The sequence below is a fragment of the Lissotriton helveticus genome, chromosome 5_1, assembly GCF_964261635.1.
Source record: "Lissotriton helveticus chromosome 5_1, aLisHel1.1, whole genome shotgun sequence".
Taxonomy (NCBI): Eukaryota; Metazoa; Chordata; class Amphibia; order Caudata; family Salamandridae; genus Lissotriton; species Lissotriton helveticus.
The window spans coordinates 163,120,710-163,148,064 of NC_136065.1; the positions used below are offsets into that span (position 1 = coordinate 163,120,710).

The 27,355-nt window shown below is 43.0% G+C and overlaps 1 protein-coding gene across 1 annotated transcript in view; it reads right to left on the reverse strand.

Moving 5' to 3' along the window:
• The window catches only part of DBH (dopamine beta-hydroxylase), a 447,392-nt gene extending 424,054 nt beyond the window's left edge, over positions 1-23,338 (reverse strand). The window contains exon 1 of the mRNA XM_078640352.1: positions 22,997-23,338. Coding sequence (XP_078496478.1) covers positions 22,997-23,338 — 342 coding nt within the window. The remainder of the gene's footprint in view (positions 1-22,996) is intronic.
• Between the last annotated feature and the right edge of the window lie 4,017 nt (positions 23,339-27,355).

The window sequence follows — 27,355 nt, forward strand, 5'->3', positions numbered from 1 at the left end:
CCAGGCGACCCCCAGCTGAGGTTGGCCTGCGGATGTGCCTTGACCCAGTCCCAGCCTTCCTGCAGGGTTCTAAAGAATTGCACCCCCTCTGGTGTCACCACTCTTAGACAGGTTGGTTCAGGGGCATACACATGACATTGGAATGTTGTTAAAGTGTCTTAGATAACTATTTAATTTATGTTGTTTCTCTCTTGCAGGAGCACAGATGGGAGTAGGGCAGTCATTAACCTACATGTATTTTTAGGTCTGGCTTCACAGTACAACTGTCATCTGACCTTTTTACCTACTTTAATATTATTTTACAGTTCTCTGCTTCCACATAAATATGTATGAATATCTATTCCCCTATTTACTTGTAAAGCTTCAAATTACCATTCAACATTTCTTTAAAGCCAGACCTATTGGCATTGCCAATGCTTGTTTTAATGGGGTTTGCACCCAAACATAAGAATATTTTTCAATGTCCCACATTGGTCCAGCTGTAGTGACAGTAAGGGGATTGAGTCAAGGGGCGTTGGACCACTGGGGGCTGCATGAGAAGCAAAGTCAAAGCAAGTCACATATAGGGGAAGGTGGTCAACTCCACTCTGCCAGCAGAGTTTTCTGAGTTTTGCCTACAGAATTCAGCTAAAATCTCTGATTCTGCCGTGTGGAGAAGTTTGCCCTCGCCACCCACCCCCAGAAAGGCACAGTGGTTGAGTGCTTTTCCAGGGGCCGCCTTGCACAGCGCACTATGACACACAACAGAAAGAAACATTTACTGGGCATGCGCTTAGATCTTGCCTCAATCCAAATTGCCATCAATGCATCTAAAACGGAAGTGTACTCAGCCCTTGTATTCAGAAAGCTCATCAATTAAAATAACCACGGAAGCAACTAGAAACATTCATGCTGTAAATGCACTCCACATTCCTCAAAAGGCCTGGTTTTCAGACAGGGAAAGAGGCGCCCCGTTGCACGCAAGCAACACCGCCATAAAACGGGGCCCAGACAGACGGGAGATATGGTTATTAAACATTTAAATTGGCATTTTTCCCCATCACTGGGGCACCATCAAGTACTACAGTTTTCCCAACTTCAGAGGGGCAAATTACCTCAAATACTGAAAAGATAGCTTAAAATATTAACATGTGGGCTATCCATAAACCCTTGAAGGCAAAGTTTCCAAATAAATTGAAAAGTTCAAAAAATATGATGAAACCAATTAGTAGCATCAAAAAAGATGGGATGAGATTACTTATAAATTAAACAAATGTTCCCTTGTGCTCCCCACTTTGTTGTACTTTAACCACTCCCCATTGTGTATTGGGAGTCACCCTGCTGGAGGTAAGTCTCTGCTCCGATCCCGGGGAAAGTACTAATAATTTCTCCAAGAAGTACTCAAGCATCCTGAATTACCCAGAAGGCGCCAGTCACAGCTGGGAGAACGACAGTTTACCATCTGTGCTCACTGATCAACACACATAAACTGCCCGGTTTTAATAAAGGGAAGAAGCAGCCTGTGTTGCAAGCAGTAACTATGTATATAGAGATAACTCTAATCACTAGTATATGCAGTAGACCGTTGTGCTCTCTACCATTCCTATGTGACTCTTAGAGTATACCCATTCGTACCCCTTCCCTATGTATTTAGAGAACTCTAATCACCAGTCTCTTCTTTGTATGGCTTTACATCTTGTACATTTGCAATTTTTTCTGTATGTATCTTTTATGTAACGCATGTAATCCTTCGTCCTTATGTTTTGCAACTGGTTCTCATGTAAAGCGCTCTGACACCTTCGGGTAAAGTTCGCGTTATATAAAATCGCATTAAATAAATAAATAAATAAATACCCCTCCCAGCCGCCATGGAGCACAGTGATAGAATGCCCAGGCGGCCCCTAAAAGCACCTCTCATTTGCCAATAATAATGATGTCAACCAGTGGTGGGTATCGCGCGGCAAGTAAAATGTAACAAGTCCCAGGTGCTCTGGAAAAGCTATTAACATAAGGGCCTTCCCCAATTCATCACCTAATTCTAGGTGAGCCAGGCAGGACCTGCCTGGGGTGCACCGGCCCAGCCCCGCCCCTTCCTCCAATGTCCCATTCTTTCATTTGCAGCTTGCAGACTAACATTAAGGCGAAGCGGAACTCTGCAGATTCCCACCGAGTCTCTGCGGAATTCGGCGAAATGCAACTCCGCGAACTCCGCCCATTCTGCGTTATCATGTGTTGGAGTCATGGGTCGAGTTTAAAAAAAAAAAAAAGAAGCTGCCACAGGATTATAAAGTCTCCCTTGGACGATGGGAGTCGTTTATGGTAAAAGCGTATGCAAACATCACTAAATGCAGCAGCCTGCTAACCTTTTAAATGCATGTATTTCAGGACTCAGGCAGCTTCCTGCAGTGACCGAGGGTGTAATGGAGAGGCCTCAGCCCTTAGAGAGCTCCCCGAAATACATGAGAGTCTCTCGTAAGTTGGGCAGTTCCCCGAAATAAAGAGAGCTGCACTGAAGTGTTCAATAATAGCTTGGTTTTTTTTATATACCTTGCTCTGCCCTTCCCATCCTCTGTAAATAACACGTGTTACTATTAACCACTTCAAAGATACGGGAGATTCGACAGGTGAGTTGGGCTTTCACAGATTCGAACAAGTGACCTGAAAGTGTTTGCAGATATCAGGGACGAACGAGTAACGCAATAAAACACCTTACTTTCACTAATTAGATTCCTTTCTCAACACCAGTCATGTTTCCTGTCTCCTACCTCGCCCGCTAAACACCTGTGATGTCATAATTGGGTGGAGGTGCACTGCTCCTCATTTTAACATTGCCTGGTAGTGAAGGATGGCTGGGAGGAACATTCAGGGGCCGATTCCGATCTGGTAAAATCCCCGTCCGTACGAATCGTATCCGGAGCCGTTTCCGTACGACTCGTACGGACGCCGTACGACCGGACGATTCCGATCCCGATCGGCCGACCAGGACGCGATTCGTACGGTACACGTCGATTCGTACGGAAAAGCGCACGATCACCTACACACCGTACGGCGCGTACCCCCCATGATCACAGGGGTACGCGCCGTACCCCTGTGATCATGCGGGGTACGTGCCGTACACCCAGCGTACATGGGGTACGTGCCGTACACCCACCGTACATGGGGTACGGTGCGTACCCCATGTACGCTGGGTGTACGGCACGTACCCCGCATGATCACATGGGGTACGGCGCGTACCCCTGCGATCATGGGGGGTACGTGCCGTACCCGGGGGGGGGGCGTTCCATACCTTTTTCGGCGCGAACTCTGAGTTTACGACTGTTTTCAGCTCCCGTAGGAAAAGGGTCGTACGGTGCGTACCCGACACGAATCGTACTTGCTGGGTCGTAAAAACCAGCCGCGAACCGTAGTGATGTCGCGTACAGCGGGTTCCGAGTGAGACTCGTACGGAGATTTGATTCGTACGGAGTCCTGTACGACTCGTACGGAGTTCGGCTCCTGGTACGGATCGTACTTCGTCGTACGTACGGGACGTTTACGGGTACGATTCGTACAGGGAAAAAACGTTCCGTACGACGATTCGGAGCGCATTTTACCGGATTGGAATCGGCCCCTCAGTGTCTGTGGAGGTGGTGACGCAACCTGCCACAAGTGCAATACTTGTAAAGGAATCTCCACGATGACACCTTTACCAGAAAAGGGGGCCTAGCACTTCCTAGGGCATGTCACCAGAAAGATGACTATTGTCCTCTGTTTCTTCCAGGCCCTGGATATCCTCCGAGATTCTCAAGGGTTTGGTCGATTTCTGCCAGTCACCCTTATTTATTTAATTTATTTTATTTGAAAGGTTTTATATAGCGCTGGCTGGACCCAAGGGTGTCAGAGCGCTTTACATTGGTTTAATGAGTAGATATTGCAATAAAGCAAAAGAACAATGAGGTAGCATTCAAAACCAATTAAAACAATTAAAAACAACACTATTTTTTCACAATCTAAATACATAAATTACAATAGGCTACAGCAAGTCAAGCGAAATTAAGCTAGAGTGAAAAGGAAAGGATAGAGAATGTGAGGGGTAGGATGTAAGAATGAGGAGAGGCTGTGGATGGGGGTGAGTAAGGAAATACCAAGTAGGTCTAATCAGGGCCTATGAGAGGCATTAGTGGGAGAGAGGTAGTAGAAAAAAAAAGGACGGTGTGAAAGGAAAGGGAGAAAGGGAGTCAGGCGATCAGTAGGATGGACCCTAAATAGTAGGAAGCAGGGATGGGATAAGTGCCTGATGAAGGGGTTAAGGACCCCAGTATTTGGTAAGGAGGTGTAGTTTGAGTTCTTTTTTGAAGCTGAAGTAGGAGGGGTTGCAACAAAGTTCTTTAGGGAGGGAATTCCAGATGGTAGGCGCATTTCAGGAGGAGCGTGATTGTGTGGATTTCTTGTTTAACAGAGGGTCGGCGTGGATGTCTGTCAGTCATAGGATGTTGTCACTGCCCCAGCCAGTCCTAGACACGTAAACGTCTTATAAAGCGCCTTGCAGGCAACAAAGCTGCCCCGAGAATCTTGCAGCACATGGACACCTTGGTGCAAGGACTGAGTTTGTAGTGCGGGTGTTTCAGCACTCGGACAGCTCCCTGCAGTCTATAGCGTGGCAACGACGATGGGCATTGTTACAGTCTCTGCAAAGAATACATGACTTGTGCCCCTCTTTTTGCACAGGTTCAGCAATGTTTGCGTCGCCTATGCGCATAATCATCAAGTTGCACACGTGCCTCTATTGTGATGAGTCTTCAACGAAAACAAGGGAAACCCTACTCACAAAGGAACCAGGGCCAACAATTATATCAAAAACAATGGTTCCAGTGGTATAATCAAAATGATATGAATTAGATATATAGCTCAATGGCAATAAACATTAATACTGAGGATTGAGAAGGATGGCAGAAAGAAATGTACGTACAATTGTGTATATTTCTCTCGTGTTTTTTACTTCATAGTATAAATTTTGATTGAAATATGTCATACAGTACAGTACATACATAAACAAAAACATAAACAGTACACAAAAGTGCAGTGTGTCCCAAGTGTATCAATAAAACCAAACTAACAATACACAAAACATAAGTTCTCTCAAGGCACGGTGGTTTCTAAATGGATATATGAAAAGGAAAAAGACCAAAGAAGAATAATTTGATGATTAAAAGTGATTCTACACAATCGTAGACACTTTATTTAAAGGTTCAATTCCTTATTAATGTCCAATTAATGTTTATTGCCATTGAGCTATATATCTAATTCATATCATTTTGATTATACCACTGGAACCAATCTATTGTGATGAGCGCAGATGCTGTTATAACAGTTTTTCATTGGCCAGTGCTCATTTTAAGAAGTCGTTTCTAACTGAAAGTTTGACAAAACACTGTCTCCTTTTTACAACAATAGAAGTTAGGAGCAACGGCTTAAAATGTGAAATAATTTGCGAAAATGGTTAATCTTAGCACTTGCCCTTATAACAACCCAGGGATGCTGATGACGGATGTATGATGTTACAACGCGAGATATTACAACGCATTCCGTTACAACGCATTTTTTACAACGCAGGATCCATTACATCGTATGCCTTTACAACGCATGACATTACATAGCAGATGCTATTACAACGCATGCCATTACAATGTAAGTATAGGTAAGTATATATATTTTTTTTTAAATGTAAGTAATTTAAATTTAATTTAATAAATAAATTAAAAACATTTTAAATAATTATTTAGTACATATATTACTTTAAGTTTATTTTTAAAAGAACTTTTAATAATAAAGAACTATTTTTATTAAATAATAAAATTATTAAAATTAATTTTTTTAATTAAAATAAAAGATTGTATTTTAAAACTAAACCCTAAAAAACAACCTGTACCCCAAAACCCAAACCCAGCCTTGAACCCTAAAAATACCCCTGTACCCCAAAACCCAAACCCAACCCTGAAACCTAAAAATACCCCTGTACCCCAAAACCCAAACCCAACCCTGAAACCTAAAAATACCCCTGTACCCCAAAACCCAAACCCAGCCCTGAAACCTAAAAATACCCCTGTACCCCAAAACCTAAACCCAGCCCTGAAACCTAAAAATACCCCTGTACCCCCAAAACCCAAACCCAACCCTGAAACCTAAAAATACCCCTGTACCCCAAAACCCAAACCCATTATAAAAAACATAAATTAATATATTTATTTATTTTTAATATTAATTAAATTAATTAAATAATGTTAAATAAAATATAAAATAAAATTATATACTTACCTATACTTACGTTGTAATGGCACGCATTGTAATAGCATCTGCTATGTAATGTCATGCGTTGTAAAGGCATGCGATGTAATGGATCCAGCGTTGTAAAAGTTGCGTTGCAATAGAAGTGCGTTGTAAAAGTTGCGATGTAACGGCTGTTTCCCGCTGATGACACAGGAATCACAGGAACGCTGCTGCACCTTTGCAAACGGATGGACGAGGGGTCGAAGGTCTTTCAGGGCTTGGATAGCTCCCTGCAGGGCACGTGGCTGCAGCCGGGAGCTTCCAGTACTCACACAGCTCCCTGCTGGCTGGGGAGCAGCAATGAGCTCTAATGCAGTGACTGAAGCCGCAGCCAGGATCTTTCAGACACTTCTGCTGCAGGGAATGGGGTTGCATTGAGGAGCTTTCAGTACGCGCACAGCTCCACGCTAGAGAGCTCCAAACAGACTCTTTCAGCACATGGACAGCTCCCTGAAGGGAACGAGGCTGCACTGAGGAGCTTTCAGTACGAGGACAGCTCCACGCAACGTGAGCTCCAAACAGAATCTTTCAGCACCTGGACAGTGCCCTGAAGGGAATGAGGCTGCAGTGAAGATCTTTCAATTCTTGGTCAGCTCCCAACAACCAACAGGCAGAACCACTGGTATTATGCGGCATGGAGGACCAAATTATGCAATAGGGGTGCCTAAATGAGTCAGCAGCAAAATGCAAAGTAAGCCTTTTTCGACAGTATTATTTAATCATTTTTACACAAGTTAACACTGTTTGGGCAAATGTGTCCTGTCATTAGTACCAGTTTAACTGCTAAATTACAGTACTCAGCAACTGAAAGATGACCACTTAATTTTTACAGTGGACTTTTGATTGCCTGGAAAACACTTGAGGACAGTTTTTGTAACTTTTGATCAGTTTGTGCTAGAGATAAAATTGCTTGTTAAAATCAGAACATTATGCAGGTGATAATGGATATTGGGTTTAGTGTGCACATCCATAATTATGAAGAAAGGTCCCTAGCCTTGGAATTGCATAATTCCAGTAGCCTTGACTATAGAGCTGTATTAAGCACTAATGCAGCATCTGAGGCTGTAATTAATATCTGTACAGCTCCCAAAATGGAATGAGGTCTAGTGTATGGTTGATCATAATTTAGACACCTGAAAATTCCCTTCTTTGACTGGCATTGTGCCTATATATGGGTAAACGTCCCCTACAAATTGAACAACTCCTCACAGGATGTTGAGATTGTGAATAACGTATGGTGCAGAATTGTCTGCAGGTGGACAGCTTCCTACTGGACCAACGCTGTGTTTAACATCTTAATGCTCTTGGAACTCTCCTTCAAGACATTGATGGTGCATGGTTATTAATCAACAGCATTGAACAGCTGGACAGCTGCCTGAAGAGACATTTTCACATTGAACAAGACATTTTATCCTCGAAACAGTCTTTTGCTGGTATCACTTTTTCGTGCCAAGCATATCCTCAAAGATGAAAATGATTGAAATGCCAGTAAAGTGTATTCCACATGATTTTGTAATAATTATGTGTATTTCACAAAAGGAAAAATATAATGTGGACATAATAAGTTTAATGGAGTCAAATAGAGGGATAAAATGTCTAGGTCATGTGTTCTGAAACAGTAAATAATGTCATAAATACAGAATTTGCAGCAAGTTCTATAGGGAGAATAGCTATGATCAATAGGATACATATTGACTGTCACTGCAATAAAAAGAGCCTAATTGAACTATCATAAACCATGCAATAATTAGACAGTATATTTTGCCTTTAGATATGTCATGTGTTTCTATTTTCAAATTAGGACTGAGCCTCATTTTTTGTTCCATGTCCTGAGTTTAAAGGTGATTTATGAATGTCTTTTTGGAATACAATGCCCTATCCTTTTTTTAACCAGTATATTTTTTAAAGCATAATTGTTTATATTGTTTGCATGCCTGTATGGAATTACATTTTAGCGTTTGTTTATATATATAGATATATATATATATATATATATATATGATGTGAACAAGCTCCCCTGTGGAGCGAAACGGTCATCTTCTATGGAATAAACCGTCTTCCTGCTGACTCATTTCGAGTAGTGATTATTTTGCTGGCTATATTTCGCTGCATTGTGTGAGATTTCTGAGGTCCAGACCTACTATATTCCGCCGTTACTTGATGGAATTGGGACTGCTTTCTTCATATATATATATATATATATACATATATATATATATTTGTCAGCCCTGAAGAAGTCCCAGTGGTTTGGGACAAAACGCGTTGGCTGTGTCCATGTCTTATTTGAACTTGTCAAAATGGAAATAAAAGATACAAGTCCCTTATCAGATACAAGGAGTTGTTTAATTTGGAGGTCTAACTGACTGACAAATGATACTGTGTTTTCTGCTTAGACAACTTCAAGTTTTTTTTATTATTGTTTACTGAGTGCTCCTGCCACTCTTCTTTTTCTATTTGTGATTTTGCTTTTCGTTGGAACAGGTGTACCAGGGAGTGTAGCACCGGTATTTTGGAACAACACATAATGCAGTCATTTTCCCCACAACTGTTACTAATATGTTAGTTTTACATTTTTTTTTTTAGAGTTTGGTATATTTAATCTAAAAGTGCCTGTTACTAAGACACTGGCATAATAAAAGTGTAATGCAAAGTTCTATTTTTATAGCTCTAAAATAGAGCCATTCACATGAGAACTGGCAGTTAAACGCAGTATTTGCCTGATATTAGCCTGGCGAAAAATAGACTGCCAAACGCAGCAGTCGCAGAATTCTGATTGACGACACTAGCAGCTGCGGTAGCCATGTAAACGAGGACCCCCACTTGGAACCCATTACAATCTCATCTGCAAGTAGAATTGAACAACCAGACGTACACCCAGGGAACGGCGGCAGCTTACAATCCAACACAAATTGGGGGAAAACTATAATTAGCACATTGGAACAGGCAATAAGAGCATTAAACTTCCAATCCGATAAAATGGAGGTTCAAATAGACTTAATAAACATCATTGCGGAGCACATATCAAACATAAGCTCTAAGACAGACACAATAATGACTCTATTGGTTAAAAAGGAAAACGTGGATAAAAAAAAACTACAAATACTGACCATCTAATCCCAGGAAGCAGACTTCAAACTGAAAACAATGTAAAACAAAATACCTGCAACTGTGGGAGCATAATTGAAAAACTGGCGTCCCTCCCAGACATTCTAAACGACATTCTGGGAGTTGTGAAAGCTTCATACGACCAAAAGGGAAATCAGGAATATATTGATAGTTCCTGGAATAAAAAAACTCCAAAAGCTCCAAACCGTAGATCAAAACTAACCCCAGCCAAGAAAGAGGTTTGGAATAACATAAACACAGAGCTCGAAGAAGGGGCAACGGAAAGCCAAAAGAAACAAACAAACGACGGCTCGCCAATCCCTCCACCTGAACATCAGGACAATCTAATAAAACGGCAAAGGAAAAGAGCCAGGAAGGCACGGCCCAAGAAAAAAAAAAACATCACGCAGCCCCAGAACACCTCTTTCCAATTTTTACAAAGAACGTAAGTCAGGGCTTGGAATCAAACAAAGATACGTTGAAATCTCTCAACACTAGACAGGTCCAACGGTCTTCAGAAAGGGTGAGTTTCTCGTTTGGGAAGTCAATAACGGTGGAATCCCTACACAAATCGGAAACAACATCTTCCGACAGGCCAAGGACGATCAAACAACTAACCGTAGGCCCACACATATCCAACTGTACAATAAAACAAACAGTACAGACAAGGACCTCTGTGGATACGCACTCATACAAACGTGTAAACGATCTGACCACCGAAGATGCAACCGGCAACATAGAGGATAGTTTGATCTCTCCTCAAACAAAAGAAAGAGAGAACGTACGAAATACAACTAACGGACCCTCGGGCGACAAAATAAGATCCCAAAACAGGAAACAAAAAACTGCATTTTTAGGAACAGATGAGAGGGTACTAAAGATCACCACAGACGGAACATGTAGAAGCGTGACCACAAAGAGAGGCTCCCAAGAATACGAGCAATCGACGGAATATATAGAATCAAGATTCGAGAAGAAACTAAAAAAGAACACTGTGCCAACCGAAGATCAAGCAAAAGACACAAATACTATCAACGGGTCCAAAAGATTAAAAGACCCTAAAAGGAACCAAGAAGAAAACCATACGCTAGAACTGAACGAGATCAAACCAGTTGTGACCTTTATCCCGGAATATGTAACAAAGGGAAGACAGGATATCCTCAACAGAGGAAATATTCTAAAACGAGTTAAAGAAATTCCTGAACTGAATGGAATAGTCTCTCAAGACATGGAAGCAGTAGAGTTTCACCAAAATAAAGCTAGACCAGACATCGAAAACTCGGTTACTACCTGGAAATCAAAAGAGCTAGCAGGTAAAATCTACTCTCACAGAGCAACATTTGAGAGATGGGGAATCACTTTGCAGCAACATAAACAACCGAGATACCCCCTCCCCCTCTACATCAACCTAGACCATCACAAGGATGTAGAGTCGCAAAGGCCCAATGCAAAATTGTGCCTACAAGCAGCCCGAGCAACATCTCCGGGCAAAAGAACACAAACAAAAACTACCCAAAATAGTCAGTCGGTCATATACCGGCTTCATAGTAGCAATCAAGACTGGTCATGGATCCCGTCAGCACTAAGCGAAAAGAGCTCCTAGAATAGACACAATCAAAGAACAAACAAAAGGCCTGCACATGGAAGAAATAAACCCGGACACAAATAAATTATGTTCTTGGAACGTGCACGGGTTCAGTAGCATGGAGCAGGACCACGAAACTCAACTATTTTTTGAGGAGCAAGACATAATTCTCCTACAAGAGACCTGGAACTTGCCTCATTTAGGAATCCCTGGCTTCACGGACTATCATATACTTGCAGAGAGGCAATCAAAATACGGGCACCCACGAGGAGGCCTATCAACTTTCATTTCACAAAAATACAATTGGGACGTTGGGTTAAACTGGGCCCAAGCTACAAAAATTACAATAAAGCCTCAGTACCAACTGCTTCTACTAAACATTTATATACATCCAGAATGAAAAGCAAAAAAGGAAAAATTGGGAACACTCCTCAAATTAATTATAACCCTACAAAAAACCAATAAACTTAGTTCAATGTTCATTTCGGGAGATTTTAATTGTAATCTATTCAGCCCTGACAAGGGTAGACCAAACAGGAAAAAAAGTTCAGCACAAGGGTCCTACTTAGAAGAACGGGACAACATAAACTCAATGGGTCTAACAATTCTAAATAGCAGGAAAAATGGACACCCTCAGCCGTGCCCCACTTACACGAGTGGCAAAGTTAAATCGACCATAGATTTCACAATCGTCAGTGTAAGCATGACAAAATCTATAGTGGAATATTCTATAGTTCCGCGTTTGGAAAGTGATCATTTCCCACAAATTACACGGATGATTACTACAGTTCCAAGAGCAGAAACAATATGTTCATTACAGCAACTCCCAGAAAAATGTAATCTTCGGAAAATAAAATGCAGGGGCGTTGAAACAAAAAAAATCATGATTACAGCTAGCAACTTTTTGACTAAAATAGGGAGCCTTGATAACGGAGATCACGTAAAGAATTGGGAAAATCTACTGGAGGAACTAAAAGAAAAACATTCAGTCCAGTCGAAGGCGACTAGAGACGGAACACCTAAGCCAGCACCATGGTTTAACACGGAATTAAGATTAGAAAAGAGAAAACTAGCCAGGCCACAGAGATCGGCTGCTAAGGGACACAATTTAAACAACATAGACATCAGAAGTATGAGAAAAAAATATCGGAATAAAATATGGATGGCGAAGGCACAACATAAGGAACGGATATGGGAAAAACTACTAATTACAAGTAAAAAAGTATCCTCCAGAGAGTTTTGGGCTACTATAAATGAATTAAATTCAGGAGCAACACTGAAACATGACCCTGGAATCAGCAACAAGGCATGGGGGAAACAGGTGAAGAACCTCTACTTAAAAGAGGAACCACTTTTAAATAAATATAAACAAGGTTCATCCAATGACATCGAAGAACAGAGTTTTAAACTTATATTCGTCAGTCCAAGACCACATGATAATGTAAACCTAGAGACAAATGCCATTTATCAAGAAGTTTTGTCCACTCGTGCCCAAATAAAAACGCTGATTCAAAGACTAAAGCCAGAGGGGGCACCAGGTCCAAATGGTCTCTCAACAGCAGTTTATAAATCAAACGAAGACTTTTGGGCCGAACATTTAACAGTTTTATTTAATCACATCTTTACAAAGGGTAACCTTCCGGCTACATGGAAAGGAAACATAATCCATCCAATTCACAAGAAAGGGGATCGAAAAAATCCAGGGAATTATCGTCTGATTTCCTTAATAGATGTAGAAGCCAAGCTGTATACTTCGTGCCTACTAGAAGAGCTGCAGGACTGGGAAAAATCATCCAATATAATACCTATGTTTCAAAGTGGTTTTAGATCAGGGATGGGGACATCCACAAACCTAACCACCCTAGGCCTGCTAATGGAAAACGCCAAAAAAAGAAGCAACAACTATATGGATGTTTCGTGGACATAAAATCAGCTTTTGACCATGTAAGCAGGTCAAGGCTTTGGAGCAAATTAAGAAAGTGGGGTATGCCAGAAAATTTAATAAACGCAATATCCAGCCTGTACAGCGAAACATGGGCAAAGGTTAAACAAGGGAACGGGACCAACCTTACAAAGAAAATCGAGACACAAGATGGTTTAAAACAAGGCTGTGTCCTTGCCCCCAGTCTTTTTAATCTATACCTTGCAGATATTGGACGTAATTTAGAAGTAACGGAAAGTCATGCCCCAAAACTCGGCAATGTTCCTGTACCAATCATGCAGTACGCCGATGACATAGTTCTACTAAGCAAAACCCCAATAGGCTTGCAAAGCTTGGTAAACATGTTATCGGCCTACTTAGTACAAGAAAACCTGGAACTGAATAAAGATAAAACAAAAGTACTCCGGCTTGTGGAGGGGAAGAAACTTAATTTCAGATGGTCAATCAATAATTCAGTCCTCGAAGAGCAGGTTTCATATAAATATCTGGGGATGACCATAGAGCAGGGCAACACAAAAAATGGCACATTCTGGTACTAAGAGGGAAGGCACAATCATTAATTTACGCATACAGGCAACTGCAAAAAACAGTGGGCGGTCCAAACTACACGCACTTACTTAAAGTAATGGCTGCAAAAACTATCCCCACTTTATCATATGGTTTAACCGCATGGCTAGGAGTGGAATCAACAATTTTAAACAATTTACAAAATAAAATATACAAGGAAGTCTTCAATCTACCACATTCATCTGCGCCAGCCCAAGTTCGTTTAGAATTTGGCTTACAGAACCAAGAAATTCGGTCAATCTCCATGTTCGTAAAATTGTGCCACAAGCTTCGCTCTGCCCCAAGTAAGTCAATGGACAACATCTGCTGGAAGGAAATAAACCACCAGGAAGTCCAGCCAAAAACAACTCAATGGGGAAAATATCTCAGTGCGAGTTTGACCACACTAACTCTGCACAAAGTATGGAAAAAAAAAATCGACCACGTACACTTCTGTAAAGTAGTAAATGGACAAGCAAAAAAGGCTTCCTTGCTAAGAGATAAAACAACTTTAACTAAACGACGACACCCTTGGACAGTAGTCAACTCCTACATCAACCAAAAACCGCAAGGATATATAGCTTCGCACTACAGTCAACATCTAAAAAAACCTTTTTTAGAGTACCGAATGGGCATGCACCCATCAAAAGATGTATTGCCCTCTTGGAAACAACAAACTGAAAGTTTGAACTGCAGATTATGCGGATATCAGAAGGAAACATTGACACACTTGTTATGTACGTGTCCGGCCCTACTGGCTCTAAGAAGAAGGCATCTACGTGTAATTTTTATCACACTAAAGATCCGCACTTGCAGACAAGTGGTGATAAGCTGGCTAGGAGGTGCCTCATCGATTCTGTCATGCCGGGGAGTAAAATTTATGACCAAGGTAACAAAACTGCTACAGGAAACTGAACAGACAAAGGCACCTACCACCTAGTGCAAACACTGGCCAGGAAAAGAAGAACGTGGTGTTAGAAATGCCATTTCGCGAAAATCTCGCCCTGGACACACATACTGTGTTTTAATGAAAGATACTTGTCCAGAGAGGCCTTTTCTGGGTCAGAAATTTTTTTCTTTTATTGTTAAGAATACATGTAATTTTATTTTCATCTTAATTTCTCTTTTCTTCTTTTCTGTTTTTATCCACTCGAATATTGTAAAGATTTTTACTAATCAAACAATAAATATTGATGATGATGATGATGACTGCCAAACGCCAAAGTGGATTCCAAAGCTACTGAACATCTGCGGTCACCCTTAGGTCCTCAAAAAACTAAACAGGCATTGGAATGAAAGATAGGAGTCCACCCCCTAACCTCTCATGGTTATCTGTAGGCCCAAGGAAGAGGGGAAATGTAAGTCACCCTCCTGTACCAGCAACAGTCTTTTCCCTAGTCAGTCATGGACTAAGCAGAAAGGCTGCCAGCACACCTCGCCTCTCTCCTCCCTTCTTGAGAGCAGAGAGGACATCAAGTAGGGTGGGAGGTGTCTAAAGTGTCTCGAGAGTTCCCTGGGCGGTGGCAGATATGTTAGGTATTATTTATACTGAAATGAACACAGAGAGTATATTAAAATCAAGGTGTTGGTGGAGGATGGCATGATAGTGGGTATATTTGTATAGTCAATGGTGGAAGAAAGGGAGAATGCTGATGGGAATGGGGAACATTTATTTCATTTTGGTTTATTGTATGGTGAGGGCTTTGGTTGACAGGCCATGTGGTATTTGCATTTTTTAATGCATGGGATCAAGAAATACGCATCAGGGAGATGGGACAATGTTTAGTATGGGCTCCCAGTGACCTCCTTGCCCCTACAAAGCTGATCCATTGGGGCAGATACTCCCGGGATGTGGATTGCGGGGGCATGGACAACACCAAATAGTAGATAAATAGCTGTCCATCACATGAAACTGTCCACCTCAGGTGCCAAGTGTTGTTGAACAAAACTCCAGCTCTGATCACTTTGGGCCTCATTAGATCTGACTTCTCACCACCTTCAGAGTTTTTGATACCCAGAGTACCAGTAACTCTGGGATTATTTATGGGATCTCGAGGGTTCCCTTAGAAAATTGAACTATAATGGAAAATTGTTAATTCCACATCGGATTTCCCTAGACAATACTTATTTCTACACCACATTGTCTTCAACCCCGGTATTTCACCAGCTCTGGGGATGTGAATAAGCACTGTAGCGTATCTGTGATAAATCTACAGACTTTGTAATTCCAAAGGAGTTTGTAACTCCTGTTACTGGCTGCTTTGGAATTGAAGTGTAATTGGTAATATGGCTCAGAGGGGCCTCTTTACGAAGAGGTTAGTTCATTCGTATCCTTTCGCACACCCTTGTTTATGCATGGGTCAGAATTACAAGTTGTTTTTTTATTTAACGCACTCAATAAATATCAGATGCGTTAAATACTTCAAAGGTCATTCCATTAGTTAAATCAAACCTGCCGAAATTTAAGAGGTGAAAAAAGTACGGGGCAGATTATCAAGACAGGCGATAAAATTATCGCCGTTTTAGCGGGAGAAAACTGCGGCTAAAACGGCGATAATGGGCTTGATAATATGCTTTATGGAATTCCAATTGAAGCCCATGTTAGATGTCCTTCACATCTAACCTGGGCTTCTATTGGAATTCCATAGAGCATATTATGAAGCCCATTATCGGCGTTACGGCGATCATTTTATCGCCTGTCTTTATAATATGCCCCTATGTTCTTTTTCCTATCATGCAGATTTTGATGCACTAAAAACCAAAATTCTGAATGGCATGCCTCTAAACTCGTAATAGGTGCTGTTTATCTCACCCAATTGATAATGTACCCCGTTGTATCCTTATTTATCATGTGTGATGAATAGCGCCTACACTTGTAATCAGGGCCTTTGTCTATCAAATTTCTTAGAACTCCCTCAAGTAGAAAGCAGCTCTGTTACTGATTGCTCTCCATCGATAATTCGTTATGTTCTGCGGGGGTTGCTACTTGTTAGGAAGTGATTCTTCAAGAGTTCCTTCATGTGGAGCAGAGTAAAAATAGATTTGAAAATCCAGCGTAGGAAGGCAAGCTTCCTTTCTGCCAAAATCAATATATTATATGCTTTAAAAAAAACTATTTTAATGTGTGAGCGAAGAAAGTAGTTTAATGGTGTTCCTCTGCTTCAGTGCATGACAAAATCATTAATTGTAGGTGAATAGCATTTTCAATGGGATGTTTGGAATGCTATGTGTTTTCTCGCATGTCCACATGTCTTGATGAGGAATGTGTGTTAAAATGCCAAACAAGCTAGATAATTCCAGATTTTGTATTTAACTGGATAAGCCACTTACAGCCTGATTCATCAAGCCGAAATCGGCTCGCAAAGGGCCAGATTCTGAGAAACTGGCCCTTTGCAAGCGCTATTTTTGCATTTGGGATTCATCATCCCAAATGCAAAAATCGGTAATAGCGATTTCGCTATTTTGCGAGGAATTACATTTAAGGAATCTCTATTTGAGATTCCTTAAATGCAATTCATCATCCATTTAAAAATTGCGAATTCGCTATTTCGGCCTGCTATTTATCGCGAGGTCAAACCTCGTGGTAAATAGCGAAAACTCAGAAAAATGCTTTTAAAAGCATTTTTCTAAGTTGCATGTTGCACACACACATGTCCTTTGGACATGTGTGTGCGCAACACCTGTTTCAATTTGCATTTAAGGGGTGCTACAGGGTGTCCGTTGGACACCCCTGGCACCCTTTAAATCGCTATCTAATTTGCGATTAGCAAATTGCTAATCGCAAATAAGGAATACTCCCCATTCATTCCTATGGGCCTTTTGGCCCATAGGAATGAATGGGGAGTTATTCCTTATTTGCGATTAGCAATTTGCTAATCGCAAATAAGGAATGTGTAGGAATCGCATTTCTTTATGCAATTTCTACATGAATCCCGTTTTGCAAGTCCTTAATAGCGATTCGTTATGAATCGCTATTAGGGGCTCGCAAAACGGGAGAATGATGAATCAGGCTGTTAATCTTCCTTTGAAACTGCATAAATTGTTTTTGTTGCCAAGTAATTGAGTTAACCGTGCCGCATTATTAGTCCCTCTATTGCCTAATTCCTGTGCATCTGGGGTAAGGTATCATGTCCGGCTCCACTTGCCACCACAGCAGTCTGGTGGAGTCTGTTGAAATGTACAAGTTGGGCCCTTTCTTTCACCAAACTCCCCCTGCCAGCCGCCGTCTCTGTTACCCGGTTGTGTGTTGTGTGTGGGTCCACCTCCTACCTCTCCTCTATCCAAGGTGTAGGCTGCACACGCCACTACTGCTCCTGGCTGTGCTGATTCATGTGGCTGGCGCCTTCCACGCGGATGTATGACGTTACAACGCATGCTTTTACCACGCATGCTTTTACAACGCGTTTTTTACAACGCATACCAGTACAACGCATAGCGCTTTGGGGTGCTGGATAGTGAATAGTTTAATTTACTATTCCAACTCCAGTCCCCGTGGACACTAGGGAAGGTGTTGGATAGTTAATTAAATCTATTCCCTATCCTAGAGCGCCCCCCAAAGCAATGCGTTGTAATGGTTTGCATTGTAAAAGTTGCGATGTAAAAGCACTGCGTGGTAAAAGTTGCGTTGTAAAGGATGTTTCCCCTTCCACGCCGATTCACACACCAGCCTTCTTGGCCACACACCAGATTGTAGGGCTGGGGCAGAAAGCGGCGGCTGATGCCCGCTTGTGATTGGATTTCAGTACTACCAGAGGGATCCCCCAGCTAGGCACCAGTTCCTTCAATGTTTCTCCATGCGGTGGGGGAGACTTGTCATGCGGTGCAGGAGAATTGTAATGTGATGGGGGTAATTGTCATCCCTGGAACCGAAGACACACAGGAGCGACAGCACACAGATGTTCTCTTTGCTTCATTATTATATTTGTTCTTTCTTTTGCTGTTATTATTTAGTATCTTAATGTTCTTTCAGTTTCATACTATTGTTAAGCTGTTTAGAATATCGAACTGTACACGTGCTGCCCCGTATCTGCACGCTTTTAATAGCAGCGCAGTCTCGGATGCTACGTTCTATACCTGTTTGCAGAGATGGGCAGATAGATGGGCAGATAGAGACACACAGACAAGGAATCATACCCCTTTGCAACACACCCACCACACCCCGATGTACAGTGATTATGATCATGAAGCTGCGCACTCTCTATAATCACTTCTATTATATGAACCTCCTTAATTGATCACGTTACGCCTTGTTACGGTTCACTAGTTCCTTGAACACCCTTCTTTTCTGAAACCAAGCCCGTCACTTCTCCGATATGTGATTTATTTTGCAAACAAAGCGCCCCTGTGAACATTTCTGATTTATGTGATGCGATATATGAATAATATCATTTGACAACTTGTTATTTTCTTCTGAATAACTCTGTACCACTACGGGATGCTATGTTGAGTTCTTTTTTCTGTTTTGTCTCGCATTATTATGTGTACTGTGCATAAACAACGAAAACCAATAAAAGATATTCAAACAAAAAAATGGGGGTAATTGTCATGCGGTGGGGAGAATTGTCATGCGTGGGGGAGAATTGTCATGCGGTGGGGGAGAAATGTAATGTGATGGGGTAATTGTCATGCGGTGGGGAGAATTGTCATGCAGTGGGAGAGAATTGTCATCCGGTGGGGAGAATTGTCATGCGGTGGGGAGAATTGTCATGCGGTGGGGGAGAATTGTCATGTGGTGGGGGAGAATTGTCATGCGGTGGCGGAGAATTGTCATGTGGTGGGGAGAATTGTCATGCGGTGGGGGAGAAATGTCATGCGGTGGGGAGAATTGTCATGCGGTGGGGAGAATTGTCATGCGGTGGGGAGAATTGTCATGTGGTGGGGAGAATTGTCATGCGGTGGGAGAATTGTCATGCGGTGGGGAGAATTGTCATGTGGTGGGGGCAATTGTATTGTGGTGGGGAGAATTGGCATGCAGATGGTGGTGGCAGAGATGGGCGCGGACGTGCCATTTTTGTGATGTAGAATCATCACTGTGTCTATGGAATACACATTGGCCCTCAGTACGAGCAGCCTGCTTAATTTGCCAAGCGTGAAGTCACTATTGTGACTACACATATCGCAAGTATGAGTTTTGTAATAAATATTGGCAGGTCAGTTCATCACACAGTACATTCTGACTTAGCGGACCCTGATTTTTTCAGGTGCAATAAATATCACACCAATTACCGGGCCTACTGTGTTAGTAGACTATGACACTACTGTAGTACTGCCCACCATGTAATAAGATGCGTTGTGTGTTAGTGAGAATGTCACCTACTTCATATAAATCTTTGGGTCGGTAAATGTGAGGGGAGTAATCACTGTATGAAAACTGGAAAAAAAATCCACGTGAACACAGGGTTATTTATTACATTGATCATGGTACCAAGAGTTTGGGTGCTTTTTTAAGGTGTTCATTGGGAGAGGTCGGTGGTCACTGTGTGGGGAATTGTTTACTGCAGTTGAGACTTGGTCAGGTTATCACATCAATGAGGCATTGACAAAGAGGGAGCTATCAATGTACTTTCTGCGCATTCATTGGGTTCAGAAATGGATCACCGCTGTCCGTCGTGATCAGTGTGCATCACTGGATCGGTAATCTACTACGAAGGGGTACATTGTATCAGAAAGAGCGACTTCCATTCTTGGATTTGATAAATACAAGGATAAACCTACCTCCATGCAGCACTTGCTACCACAGATGTGTCACTTCGGAGCGCTATGAATTACAGGTGTTATTGTGTCTTGCTTGAATTGTTCCCAGTGTATTGATGCTTAAATGATTCATGGCTGGCAGAGCCACGCCGGAGTTCAAACATGCACCTTCGCACAGAAGCGAGCGCTGAACTCGCTGAGTTATCCTGCCAGCTACAACACATGCAAGGAGTTGTTTCTGTACCACAGCACGTTGGCCTTTGCATAAAAAGCACTTAGGGGCATATTATCAAGAACAGGCGATAACATTATCGCCAGGAAACTGCCGCTAAAATGGCGATAATGGGCATGATAATATACCCTTGTGAATTTGTTAACACCAGAACCTGGGCTGCTACGGGAATTTTATCGCCTGTTCTTGATAATATGGCCCCTTGTTTTATAGCACCGCTGGAGCTTCTAAGCACTCTGACAATGAGGTGATATTTGTTTTAACTGTACACCATTGACTAACCTCAGTAGGACGCTATGCTGAGTCAAACTCCACCAGTTTCGAACTCACAACCTTTACACCCCGACATATATAGTATACTATGAGTATTCAGCTCGCTGAGCCATCCTGCTAATTCACTCCCAGGCACTCCCATTCTATCAGGCTATAGATCACGTGCCATAGACGTGACTGCTACATCTAGAAATGAACAGCATTGGTTAATTGAAGAATTGCTAACAAATAGGTGAATTCATTACTTTCACAAAGAAAGAGATACTTAATACATCGGCAGAGTGACTGAAGTATTTACAGATTAATCAGGGCATTAGAGAATTTGCCAGCGTCGAACTATTGTCGGGACGAATTGCACTTGAGGAGAATCAATCGTACAGCCTTCTTTTGGGATAATACTCGTTCTAGAGAAAAAACGAATTAAATCATTATTGGAGCCGAAATCTGCCAAGGGAATTAGTCACTTTAATTTGGGATTTAGTCAGTAAAGCGAGAAAGTAGATTGCTCTAATGAGATAATGTATTTCTAATCAATTGGACTCAAATTTGCATTTTTCTTTTATCAGTGAGATAATGCTAAGTGTAATGCACCTCAAAGAAGGGAGGATTTCTGAAATGTACTGCAAGCACAGGTTTTACTATGGGGGCTTTAGTAACTTTAAAAAAAAATCTTATTTCGGCTCTTTGCAATCCCTGCCTAGTTACATGTCTGCAGCCCTTAAACTGCACACAACCTCAGCACCCCACACCCAGCTCCACCATCTCAAGATTCTGGAATGGTACCTGCAGGCAGGTCACCCCCACCCCTCAGCCTGAGAGAGGCCTTCTGCCTGGGTACCATGGCAGTAGCCCTCAAGCACACAGGTGATGTCTCTTGCAAAGAAACAACATCATGGACGCTTCTTAAGTATCATGTTTACGGATGGATGTAACTACAGTAATCGACTAGTAACGTCTCGCTCACTACTCTGCTAGACTTGCCTCGCAATGTCTCGCTAGCAGCCCTGCTGCGTTCATCTAGCAATGTCTACAATCAGGTCATTAGTCCGAATTTGGGTGTGAATAGCAGTTTGGTCCTGAATCAGGATTCCAAGATGTGTGTGAGTTTCTGGAGCCCACGGGATCCCCCATAAATCTTTTGCAAGATAATAGGCCGGCTGCAATGAGGTTGTGAGAACCCCTGTCTTGCTCACAACGTTGCTGTATTGGTCTTGTAGCATCTTACTTTGTACCAGTCTGCAGTCACCTAGGACTGCCTCACTCAACACTCTCTCTGCCACATATTGGTTTCCTTTTATCCTTCACCATTGAGTAACCTGTATCTTTCCTGTACCTTATGCACTTAATTTCTGTATCATATTCTCAGCAAAAATAAACCTAAATACACCCTCGAATGCATAAACCCTTCTGATCTGAAACCAAAAAACTGCAAACGAACAAATTCCTTAGCGAGAGAAGTGAAGAATGCTGTTGAAAAGGACATTAAGCAGACTTGTCATGCATGTGTTAAAACAAATGAAATCCTACATTATAAAAAGTGATGGAGTTCAGTAAAGGGGTCATAATGATGGGAACATGACATGGGTGGGACTTTCAAGGAAGAAGTACTGATGAATCAAGGAGCTCACCCTCTCAGCAGCCAGAATGAGGAACACAGTGTCGTGAGTTGGGATGTCCTGATGGCGAGTGCATACAGCGAAGCCTGGACTGAGGCAATGGAGGTGGAATGCGAGATGCCATGTCCTGGTTGGTCATACTGGAATATTTAGGGAGGAAAGGTGAGGTGATTGCCAGGTCACTTTATGAGCCAAGCTCCTTTCAACTGTACAGTATCATTGTTAATTGGCACCCTTGCAGCATGCTTCACATGGGAACTAATATATGGGGGACCAGGGAGATACCTACCTCAAAGATGACTTGCATTGTGAAAGTCAGACTTGAACCTCTGGTAATAGGTGTTGAACAACCGTTACAACAAAACTATTACAACGCACTACCATTACAATGCGGTCATTACAACGCAAACCATTAAAACGCATTGCGCTGGGGGGCGCTCTAGGATAGGGAATAAGTTTAATTTTCTATCCAACACCTTCCCTAGTGTCCACGGGGACTGGAGTTGGAATAGAAAATTATACTTACCACTATCCAGCACCTCTAAGCGCTATGTGTTGTAAAGGTTTGCGATGTAAAAACCACGTTGTAAAGGCAGGCGTTGTAATAGCCTGCGTTGTAACGTCATACATCCGTAATAGGTACACTGATCACCTAAGTGATGATAGTACAGATAAGCATCTTCTCTTCGAAAGCCAGAAATACAAATGGCAGTTCTTACCCCAAAGTATGAGTTGGAGCCATCACTCCAAAGCACCACCAAGTCTGCGTCCTCAAAGTCCCCCCGGTCGGACATGCCAAAGAGTAGCCCAAAGCGCAGGTCCCTTGCCAGGATCTGGAAGTACACCGCCTCCTCTGGGTAGCTGACGTTCCAGGAGAGCTGCAGCTGGCCCTGGGGGTCTAGGGGCACTGTGTAGGGGAAGGGGCTTTCCTTTGGGGAGGTGCCCTGAAGAGCAGCCACTAGGATGACCAAGAAGACTGCCACCATGGTGAAGTAGAGGGACACCGCCTCGCGCAGCTTGAGGTCTGGCCAGGTGCAGAGCTGTTTGGCGGCGGCCTGCATGCTGCGGAGTGAGTAGGAGCAGAGTGTGCCGAACTGCTGGCCTCCGCCATTTATGTGGCAGCCCAGCTATGCCGCGTGGGTCAATTGCATTGGCTAATCACATTTGGTGCTTGGTAAATTTGATTGTCGCCTCACCCCCTGGACATCCACTTCTCATTGCTTGCCTGGAGGTGAGTGCCTGTAATTGTACATGGACACTGTCAGTTTCAATTGAGGTGGACTAAGCTGATTTCCTTGTCTCTTCATCTTGAATCTATTCTGCTAAGTGGCGGTTACTCACCTGACGTGTCCCGGCCTCAGTACCGGTTTGTGCCTGCTCGTCTGTCTTCATCTCCATGCCTCTCTCTCCCACTTAGCCCTGCTATCATTCCCTTCTGTTCTTGCACCCTCCACAAAGTGTTAACTACATTTCTCACTATTGTGGCTGTGCTTTATTCTTGCTCACTCTGCACTTCTTCTGGGCTCTATTCCACTGAATGTCAATTTCTTCGTTTCTATTTTTCACGTCCACGCATCCGTTTTTTCACACTGTCATGCCCGTCTCCCCACACTATCTCTCTAAGAGTTCTGCCCTCCTCCCATTCATTTTTCTTCCATATTACCACGTCTCTTTTTCTTCTGTTCATTCTCAGAGTTTATCTGCCTTACCATGCCAGGGAATGTTTTTCTCGGTCTCTTTCTGTCTCTCTCTCTCTCTTTCCCTTACCATTTCACTTTTTCTTTCGCAACCTCCCGCATCACCTCTCCGTTGTCCTCGGGGTCCTAAATGTCTCTATTTGATTGCATGTTCCTTTATTAGGTTCATTTTCTTTCTTCTCTGCTTCCCTTACTCCCTTCCCAGTCTGCATTGTCGCTCTCCTTTCCTGCATTGTCCACCACTCTGTCACACTCCCCTTCCCTCCACTTTCTGCCCCCCTCTCATATCTCTATTGTACAATTTAAATTTGCACCTGACCATCTGACTATGGGCCATATGTATCATACAAATTCGCATTCGCAAAGGCCAAAATTCGCAGAATTACGGCCTTTGCGACTGCGAATTTGCTAAATGGGATGTATGAAGGAAAATCCGGTGCAAATTAAGGAGTTGCAAAATTTGCGATTCCTTTTTTTGCAATTGCATTTAAGGAATCACAAATTTTGCGATTCCTTAAATGCAATGTATGAAGCTAAAAAAAATAGCAAATTGTCCCTAAGGAATCGCAAATTACCAGCAACTTTAAGTTGGTGGTAATTTGCGAAATTCATGAAAAATGCCCATTTTTGCATTTTTCAAAGTGCCATGTGAAGCACATACATGCCCTTAGGGCATGTATGTGCACCACATGTGCACCTATGCTTATTTCAGGGGAGCAACAGGGTGTCCTTTGGACACCCCTGCACCCTTGAAATTGTAATTGTATTGTAATTGTAATTGTAATTGTAACGATATTTATTAAGCGCGGTTGCTGCCCGTAGGCGTCCAAGCGCTGGGTTGAGGCAAGGAAGCACGGGAGGCTAAGGTACTTCGGATTTAGCAAACAGCAGTGTCTTTAGATTTTTCCGAAAGGAGAGGAGGTCTGGGTTGGATCGGAGTGAGATGGGGAGCGCATTCCAGAGCCTGGCGGTGTTCAAAGAGAACAGCCTACCCCCAGATCTGGCTCGCTTCACTCTGGGGACAGTGGCGAGGAACGCCTCCATCGACCGTAGGTTCCTGCTAGGGTGGTAGGGGGTAACCAGGTCGGTGTTGATGGCTGGACCTGTTTTCCAGAAGGCGCGGTGCGCCAGGCATTGCGCCTTTAAGGCCACTCTCTGCCTCACTGGAAGCCAGTGAAGGCTTTTTAGGGCAGGTCTGGCTGACTGGGTGCGTGGGATGCTCAGCAGGGTGCGTGCTGCACAGTTTTGAACAACCTGCAGTTTTCGGAGGGTCATCTCCGGTGCTCCCACGTATAGGGCATTGTTTGAGTCCAGCCGAGACTGGATGAGACCCTGTATCGCCACCCTTTTGGCCTCTAAGGGGAGTAGCTGGAGGACCTTTCTCAGGATCCTAAGTAGACCAAAACAGGTGGCGGACAGTTTGGTGGCCTGGGTGGAGAAGGAGAGTTTGTTGTCCAACCACACTCCCAGGCTTTTAACACTTTCCTTAGGGATGGGGGGCGGGCCTAGTGTACTGGGCCATAAGGAAGTGAAAGGCACAGGAGAGGTTGGGCCTAGGAGCATAAGCTCCGTCTTTTCTCCATTTAGTTTTAGGGAGGAGTTGGTCATCCAATCCCTGACGTCCTCTAGGCATTTTAGCAGGTCGGCTGGGGAGTGACCGTTGTTCTCTGTGGCCAGTGAGACCACAAGCTGGGTGTCATCGGCATATGACATGATTTTGATGCCATATGGTTCGACAACACCCGCCAGCGGCCCCATGTACACGTTGAACAGTACAGGGCTCAGGGAGGAGCCCTGAGGTACTCCGCAGGTCAGGGGTTTGCTCGAGGACCTCATCTCTCCGTCGAAGATCTGAAACGACCTCCCAGACAGAAAGGAGTCAAACCACCTTAAAGCGTCACCAGAAACTCCGATGTTACAGAGACGGTCCAGCAAGATGGTGTAGCTGACCGTATCGAAGGCGGCACTTAGATCAAGGAGGATCACTGCCACTGATCCTCCCTGGTCTAGTATCCTTCTAGTTTCTTCGGTGACCGCTAACAGGGCGGTTTCTGTACCATGCTTCGGTCTGAAGCCTGTCTGGGATGTATGTAATAGCGAATGGTCTTCCAGGAACTGAGCCAGCTGAGCGTTTATGTACTTCTCTAACACCTTACTCACCCAAGGGAGAAGTGAGATAGGGCGGTAGCTGGAGTGGTCATTAGGGTCCAGGCTGGGTTTCTTCAACAGTGCCCGTACCATAGCCTGCTTCCAGGCAGTGGGGACTGAGCAAGTGGATATGGATGTATTTAGAAGATCCAGGATTACAGGCAGGGTGGCTTCGCTTGCCTGCATCAGGATTATTCTCAATTTGCGATTAGCAAATTGCGAATCGCAAATTGAGAATAAATTCCCATTCCTTCCTATGGGCCTCCTGGCCCATAGACATGAATGGGAAAGTATTCCTTAATTGCGAAATGCAATTTGCGAATTCGCAATTAAGGAATATCAAGAAATCGCTAAAAAATTGTGATTTTCTTGATACATACCAAATACCATTCTGAAATAGCGATTACAGAATCGCAAATTGGTACCTTGATACATATGGCCCTATGTGTCTATATTTCTTTTGCCGCCTCCAGTCACCATCATATTATCTTTCTTGTCTCCTTCTCTTACTTTTTTGTTCTTTGTGTCGTTGAATTCTCGCCTCCCACCGCATTTCTCCGACTCTCTCCCACGTTCTCCTGTCCTCTCTCTGCTGCCCTCCTTCTGATCTACACAGTACCCTTTCTTTTTGTCCAAGTTCCTCGGCAATTGTGTTACACTTTATCTCTTCAATCTTTTCCATTTTTCTTTTTTATTTCTACTTTGCCTTCTCTCGTTGTCTCTTTCTTTTTCTTATCATCCGGTCCTTTTTCCACGTACTCTTTCTAAGAAATTGTTACATTGATAAACGTCAGTGGCCTGTGAATAGCACCGCGTAAACACGTCTAACTCAGATGTGGAGGAAGAGAGCAGGTAAGCAGGGCATAATATGTTTCTTAACTTCCTAGCGTGTAACACAGTGACTCCCAGTGCAAGGATTTACACAACGTCAGGTAAAGTAATACTTTACCTTTGGGGCACTACTTTCTATGTAGCAATAAATAACTATGTCAAGCTCTTTTGTACAATCTGGTGCCCTCTTGTGACCATTTGTGACTCTGTCATAAGGCCAGCTAACTAGATTTGCTGGGTGTGTGCAATACAACACTGCATAGAAATCTGCACTGCTGCGCTGCACGAATGGCGCCATATTATTCTACAGCACATGCTGATGATTTAATCAATCATATTTATACTTACAGTGCATTGTTTATGCAACACTGCACAAGATTCAGCAATGTGCCCCAGCGCAAA